The sequence below is a fragment of the Mesitornis unicolor genome, unplaced genomic scaffold (assembly GCF_000695765.1).
Source record: "Mesitornis unicolor isolate BGI_N332 unplaced genomic scaffold, ASM69576v1 scaffold15183, whole genome shotgun sequence".
Lineage (NCBI taxonomy): Eukaryota > Metazoa > Chordata > Aves > Mesitornithiformes > Mesitornithidae > Mesitornis > Mesitornis unicolor.
Window position 1 is genome coordinate 8,882 of NW_010172717.1, and position 7,643 is coordinate 16,524.

General features: G+C 44.5%; 2 protein-coding genes across 2 annotated transcripts in view; one reads left to right on the plus strand and one right to left on the minus strand.

The window, feature by feature from the left end:
* Positions 1 to 408: 408 nt before the first annotated feature.
* Positions 409 to 1,026, plus strand: ORAI1 (ORAI calcium release-activated calcium modulator 1). Its single transcript, XM_010180489.1, has one exon. It carries the CDS (start codon positions 421 to 423, stop codon positions 982 to 984), a length of 564 nt encoding a protein of 187 aa, XP_010178791.1. The 5' UTR covers positions 409 to 420; the 3' UTR covers positions 985 to 1,026.
* A 3,365-nt stretch (positions 1,027 to 4,391) lies between these two features.
* Positions 4,392 to 7,643, minus strand: part of MORN3 (MORN repeat containing 3) — an 8,361-nt gene continuing 5,109 nt past the window's right edge. Inside the window, exons 4-5 of the mRNA XM_010180490.1 lie at positions 6,766 to 6,950; positions 4,392 to 4,460 (exon numbers count right to left, since the gene is read on the minus strand). Of these exons, the coding sequence (XP_010178792.1) occupies positions 4,392 to 4,460; positions 6,766 to 6,950 (254 nt within the window). The remainder of the gene's footprint in view (positions 4,461 to 6,765; positions 6,951 to 7,643) is intronic.

The following is a 7,643-nucleotide window of genomic DNA, read 5'->3' on the forward strand; positions in this document are numbered from 1 at the left end:
TGTATAATTTATGTTGTATCATGAAAGATCAGAAGCTGCCTCTACAGTATAACACAGGAAAGAAGAAATGTTTCACTGAAGAGCCCAAGTGTGTTGGTCACAAAGTTCAGCTGTTTCACTGGGATGGGCTGGGGATGGTGAGGTGGCTGCTGTGCTGTCCAGAGCTTCTGTGCATGCTGGTGGTTTGCTCTACAGCAGAACAGAAAGTGTGAAAGTGGTGGCCTTTCCTCAATAGCTCAGACCTACGTTTGGACCTAATGAAAAGGATGCAGATTGACATGAAGAGAAACTTAAATGTTTCCGGAAGATCATCTGGTCCAGACAAAATGCTAGTCTGCATTTGAACTTAAAATAATGTATAGTGAAATAATATGTCATGTAATTAATTGCATCTCTCTCTGTGCTCCTTTTCAGGTGGCTATGGTAGAAGTTCAGCTGGATGCTGAACACGACTACCCGCAAGGCCTCCTGATAGCCTTCAGTGCCTGCACCACTGTCCTCGTGGCAGTTCACCTCTTTGCACTCATGATAAGTACCTGCATCCTCCCAAACATAGAGGCTGTTAGCAATGTGCACAATCTCAACTCTGTAAAGGAGTCTCCTCACGAGCGCATGCATCGGCACATTGAGCTCGCCTGGGCATTTTCTACTGTCATTGGGACTTTGCTCTTTCTTGCAGAGGTGGTGTTACTGTGCTGGGTGAAGTTTCTGCCTTTAAAGAAGAAAACTGATAATCCTCTTCAGAGCAACAGCTCCTCTACCATCACATCAGGACAGGCAGCAGCCATTGCATCAACGTCTATTATGGTTCCCTTTGGACTGATTTTCATTGTGTTTGCAGTCCACTTCTACAGGTCGCTGGTGAGCCATAAAACAGACAGGCAGTTTCAAGAACTGAACGAACTTGCAGAATTTGCACGGCTCCAGGATCAGCTGGATCACAGAGGTGACACGATCTCCTCAGCTGTTACCCATTTTCCGTAAACCTGTCCTTCAGAAAAATAAACCCACTATTCTGCTTCTGCCTGGTTATGTTGACTCCCCTGTGGACGAACTGGTCGAACTGTTGATCACTGTTTAAAGAGAGATTAGAAATGTTGTTCTAACCTTTTAGAGAGAAAAAATAATGTTCCTTTCATAACATTTTGGCTCTCTGGCATCTGCAGGAAAGGATGGTGGGGTATGCTTGCACTGCACGTGCATCCCTCTTGTGAACACTGTTAGATTGCGTCTTGTAATGCTGAATGGTGGCTGTATAAATACATGGAAAATAACCTTGTAAATTTGGGCATTTGTTAGGGATGGATAGAGAAGCTGTTTTTCCTCCCTTTTCTTTATTTGATGTTGGCATTTACTAGAAGATACTGCTTGTCCGATCCATATTGCATGGCATGATACAAATTACTTGGGATGTGCAGCAATTAGCACTTGGTTTCAGTGCTAGCGCTGTTCTCTCTGGAAGCCTGACAGATGGTAGAAGCGAGAGCTTTCCCACCACTTTCCCTAGTGTGGTTTGCTGCCAAGTCATTATTACTTCACTGATTTCTCCAGCGCCTTTTCCCTGTGGCGGTTACACATTTTATAACTCGCTAAACAACCATGACTCGTCTTACTGCGATGTGGTGTGGCCACATGAGTAGGAATGAGACTCTACTCTTCTTTGGAAGAAAATAAGAGCAATAACTGTTTTAAAGTTCTCGTGAGCCGGCACACATTATCTGGAGAGATAGACTTGCCTATTTCCCATTTAGGAATCTTTTTTTAAAAAGAAGTTACTAGATGGAAATTATCACTGGATAATTTTTTGCTTGAAAATCAGAACCACTGCTGGCTTTTTTCCAAGCCAAAGTAGTAATTCTTTTGTACTTTTATATTAAAAATCTATTTTTAATAAATCCTCAGATACAAGCAGCAAGAGGTGCTTTCTCTGCGTTGGATTCCCAAGTAATTAGCTATGCGTTTGTCTTCCTTGTTTAGAAAAAGTCTTCTCCTCACTGAAGTGTTGTATTTACTAACTTGTTATACATGTTTTGCTTCCAAATGATCTGGAAGACTTATCTCTGTATAGGTTTATTTATGGAAGTAGGTTATTTGTAATTAATATTGCTGCTCACTTTCAAACACACACTTCTGTGACAGCGAGGCGACCATGTCGGTTTTTTATTTCCTCTTTAAGCAAAAACGTCCATTTGGTGTCTCAGATAAGAGGCTTGTCCAAGCAAGATCGCAGCGCTTGTCCTGGGCTGCTGCAGGAATTCTCGCTGGGTCTAGAAGTGGAGGTTTTTTTACTGCAGTTCTTTGGGCTTTAATGGGTAAAAGCTGTTTTTTGAACACAAACTGAGGTAGGTTTCAAGTGTAACGGAACACAGCTTGACTTCCCTTTCTGTAGCTAACACTGGGATAGAAACCTGGGAGGTTGAAATTAGACAGGAGTGAATGTGGCAGCACAGCGGAGTGGTACCCGGCAGCCTGGGCTGGACGGGGTTCCTGACACCCACCTCTGTCTTGGGTGACCCCAGCATCTTCACGAGCTGTAGGAAGTGCCTGCAGAGTTGGGGTGGCTGAGTATGTTTGCTACTGAAGCAGCCTCGTGAAGCGCATGGGACTGATTTCTCATGTCAGCACCACGGCAGAGGGAAGTGTTGACAAAGTTACCCGTGGTGTGTGTGCATTCTGAAAAATCGCCATAAAACAACCTGCTGGGCTCTTTTCAGCAGCATTCTTTGGTTCACAAGCAGAAAAATGCTTTCCTCAAGTCCTTCTGGCATACAGAGGCCAAACTGGATTTTCTCTAGCTCTGCCATTACGTTATGCTTCAGTTATATAGTACTGATGTAAATCTGCAGATGGTGAGAATTGTGATTGCATTCACGGAGCACTGGAGGGATGATGATAGTGAAGGCATTAATGAAGCAGCATTCCAAAACATGAAATCTTAGCAGGAGGCACAAAATGGATTTTCCCATCTTCTGTTGGGCTACCAGCCCTGTCTTGGGGGAAAAGAGACTTTTAAAAAGCCTCAGTAAAGAAAGAAAACCTGACTCAATTTTCCCACTAGAGCAATTGGTTGAAAGGGCTTAAAAATTACGCTTCTGTCTGTGAACTGTGTATTTAAAAGTTACATTATTTTGAATGGAAGTCCAGAAAGTCTCTTTTCCAAGCTTGTTTTGTAAAATGACTTGCTGTCTTGGATAAGTAGCTGAGTTTCTTTTCACTTTGTGGGTCTTTTATAAAGTGACAGACAAGTGTGGGGTTCTTTGTTTTGTGTAAGAAATACAGAATTAGAAGTTAGTGGGACAGCCTTTTCAAACTTTCTCCTGCTGGTAGGTTCTGAGCTAATGGAACTGTTATTACAGCTGCTTTTCTGACTATTTTCTGCACTTTAAGCCATGATACCGAGTATATGTGTCTCATTTTCCAGCTGTGGAAATGGTTGTGAAAGTTACAGCTTGGGCACAGTCGTGTAACTGTGTGCCAGAGCCAGTGACCAGACCCAGACACGTGGATCTAAATGTTAAGAGTGTACTTAAAATTTGGGTTTTTTTTTATCCCTTATTTATACTAATGGTATTACGCATTTACCTCAAGCATTTTAAACATTGGTTATTGTATATCACTTATTTAGATATAAAATACTTTAAATCATGCAATAAAATATACACAGTTGTTGCTGATTATTTGTTATCCAAGGGCCTTAAATATGCTTATCCTTTCTCTGTCCTTTATCTCTTCAGCTATATTGTGCTAATCCTAACGGGGTATTTCTGAGGCTCTCTTCAATGTGTGCAGTTACTCACTTCAGTCACATGAAGATACGTTTTCCTGTTGACACAGGCAGGTATCAAGAATATTAACATTGTTAAATGCTTTTCCTCCTGTCAGCAGCACTGCTTAAATCTTGGGACTAAGCATGCTGTATTGCTATTCTCCCTGATTGCTTAAATAGAAAATTAGATTATCTCTCACCCTAGAAAACATGAAAAGTCAAGGGACCAAATGAAGAGGTGATGCTCATTAGCACGATACTAATCAGGGGATCTAATGACCCATGCTCCCACCATTTGGTTTCTTTACCAGGCAGCTGCAGTGCTGGTGTCCTTTGGTCTCGTGGGTGATGTTGAGCAGACCTGAAGCACCACAGCTCAGCGTGGCTGGTGCCTGCTCCTGGCAGCAGGCTTTCTGTTTTTTATTTCTTTCTCTTCCAAAATGTGGGAAGGTGCTTTTGAGCAAAGCCATTTGCAGAGTGAAGCATACACGGGCAGCCTTGAGGGGAAAAAGCAAGGCAGACCCTGACATGATACACCCCAGAGTGGATGTGAGACTCAAATGAATCAGTGACTCGGGATCATGTTCTTAGCTCACAGTTTCTTTTGTTCTTCAGCACCCGGTTATTAATTCTGGCTGTCATCAAACATCGCCTTCGCCTCTGCTAAAACACCGTCTGGATCAGCTAGTTCAATCTAAATAAGAATAATACAAATCAGTCATGTGGTGGGATGGAGCATTAGTGGAGCATTAATTAATTAATTAATCTCAAGCATTAATGAAGAATCTCCCATGCATCTGGACTTCAGTTTCTAGTGCAGCCGTTCAGTTCCTGGTTTAGAAACATTGCTCTACTTCTCTTATTTTATTAAATGTTGAACATCAGTCTGTCTCCTTGAACTAGGATGGAGTGGACAGGTTCTCCTTTAACAGAAACACACTTTTGGACAAACCTGGAAGAGGGTCCCTGGAGAGGGAAGTGCCGAAGCCCTGCCTTGTGCCCTTGCTCTGGCCTGCTTTATGGCCTGGTGCTTTCTGGGGGTTCACGGCTCTGCTGTTCCCCAGGCAGAAGACATCCAGTCCTTTATTTCCTTACGCTTTCTGAAGCCTTGGCTTTAATCACAACAGCAAATATCCCAAGTCCACTGTGTTGTGTCTTTCCCCATCTCTACAGTTATGTTCAAATCTGCCTTGATGCAGCCCCATCATCTGTACACTGAATTCTTTCAAAGCTTCTGACAGTCGCTCTCTAGGTTTTGGCTATTTTCTGTTCTGTCCACCCCCACATTTGTTCCTGTGACTCCATGTAGGAGCTCAGATCCTCCCTGTCAGCCTCTTGCCAGGCGAAAGCTGGCTATTTAGTCCATCTCTGGTTTTGGCAGTTTCTAACGCTCCCCCTAACTCTTCTCTAACTGCTGCTTGCAACAGTAATTTGGCAATAAAGGTTTATGAAAATCTGAAGTAATTTTTTTCTCCTTTTATCTATTACTTTCTTTATATTCTGAGATCAAGAAATCTCTCTGGATGGAAAGCACAATAACTGTGGTGAAAGTTTATGCCTTCTTTTTGCTCACAGAGCAGAAGAAAACTGGGTCATAACTTGGTCTTTAGGGAGTTAAATAAATAGCCAGGCTTCAAGATCCTGCAGGGATCATGCAGGGAAATGACAATTCATCCCAGGGCTGGGTTATTTAAGAGGCCATTCTCGCCTGACCTTTGACAAACCTTGTAAATATTTTTAGACACAGAAGTACTGCTCCTTTCACTCTTTCTGCAAGACTGAGATTGTTTTTCCCTGGTGAGTGTTTGGTGTTTGTTATTCTGCACTGTGTGGGTGTGCCTTGTACTTACAGGATTAACTGGCTTGTCAAAAGTGTGTGTGCTCAGAGGGCCCTTGCTATAGAAGACAGATTTGAAAAATAAGGGAAGCAAAGATGTAACAGCTGTGAGCTTCAGTAGCCACGTGTGCCAAATATCATTTGCAACAACCTCGTCCCTGGAGCAGAGGAAGGTCAGTGGCTTTACCTGCCACAGGGCCGTGCTATTCCTGTGTTACTGGAACAAAGCAGTGTGCTGTGGTTGTCCAGTGTGGTTCTGCTAAGCTCTAAGCGAAGAGGAGCTTCCCCACCCATATCCTGCGGTATCCATCCCTTGGAAATGCAGTGCCTTTGTTTCATGTGTGGCACACAGGCTGTGGGGATTCAAGCTGAGACTCTTGGCCAGCAGGGCCACATGGAGCCTTGCCTGTTCCCTACTGCTGCCCGTGCCCTGTCCTCTGAGAGCATGGAGCTGGGGTCAGGCTCTCCCGTCCTCCAGCTCTCACACCAAAGTGATGTGCAAGGACCCAGCAGCTGCCAGACTGATGGCCCAGTGTGTCCCCTGTCCCCTCCTTGTGCATCTCACCAAGACTTTGGTAGAGGGACAGGGACTGGCGCTTCCTCCACAGTCTGTGCCAGTCTTAAGGGAGAAGGGGAGTGGAGGATGTTGGCAGAAACCCATCTGCCCACTGCGGGGAAGCTACACGCACCCCTCTGCCCATGGGGGGCTGCTGGTTGTGGACAAGCCCCTGACTCGGGATGCCCGGGTAAAGGATACCACTGATGTTAGCACTGCAGCTGCTCAGGTTTCAGTAAGGCCCAGGCAGCTCCAGCAGTTTGGCTTGGCAAAATCACTTGGTTTTGACGCAAATCCCACTATTGTCTTTGCCTCTATTGTCCCCGTTTCCTTTGTGCTGCTTCAGGTCTCTAAGCAGTTTTGGTGCATGAGAACTGCATTTTTTCAGATGTAGGTGATGAGGAGGTTCCAGCGGTGGCTGGACAGGCCATTTGTCCCTGTGGGGCCATTTAGGACACTGCTGGCCAAAGATTCTGAGTGCACACCCTGTGAGATGCGACCCCCATGGGGGTAATCGCTCTGAGAGTGAAATACTACCTGGAGAGCTGCCTCGAGTGCTGACAAATGCAAACATCACTAGCAAAAATGAAATTTCCAAGCAATTACCTTTGGGATTGGATACTGAGTAGGGGCAGGAGCTTCGTCTCTGCCAAAGTCAATCAGGATTCCACATTTTGGTATATCTGCTGCCCAGATGCCTTCAAACAACTGTCCCTTATCCAGGTAGAAAAATTTCCCTGGGCCATGCTTCTTTCCATCTTTCCAGCTTCCTTCGTACCGGTTTTCATTTGCTGCAATTAAGCACATGAACAGACCATGAAATTTGCACCATTTCATTAAGGGGCTATAGACAAAATCAATCAACACAGCAAACTGACAGGAGAGGAAATTCTCTGTTTGGATCCTCTCAGTAATTTTGAGGGGGCTGCAGTGTGGTGTGGTGGTCTGATTTTCAGGTGATTTGGTTGCTGTGCTGCAGAGGGAGTAAAGGCTGCAGAGGAAGCCCACACTTGCCCACTTGGAACACAAAATGCATTCACCTGCTTTGTTCTTCTCCCAGTGATATTTTTTGCTGATACATGGAGTGAGTGAGCTCAGCGTAAGACAAGTCTCTGAGTCACTCTTCACAATGTGAGAAATTATAGGACACAAGTTTCAGATTTGTCACTGCAAGAAATCACACAGGACCTCAGGGCTTGAAGAGGTTTGCTTGTCTGGGCAAGGAACAGCAGTTCTCTCTGGTAGTTGTCCAGTCAAAATAATCTTGATTTCAAAGACTTGTAGTTATGTTTTTCCTCAATGAATTACAGAGCCAGAAGTGCTGTGAGTGTGAACGGTTCAGGCAATCATTTACAGATTGTTTTTCCAGCTGTACTGCATCTCTTGGCATTTTTCTGCAAGAGAGGTTTTTTTTGGGCTCCGTGCTGCTCTCCAGGAATCAATCCATCCATCCATCCATCCATCCATCCATCCATCCATCCATC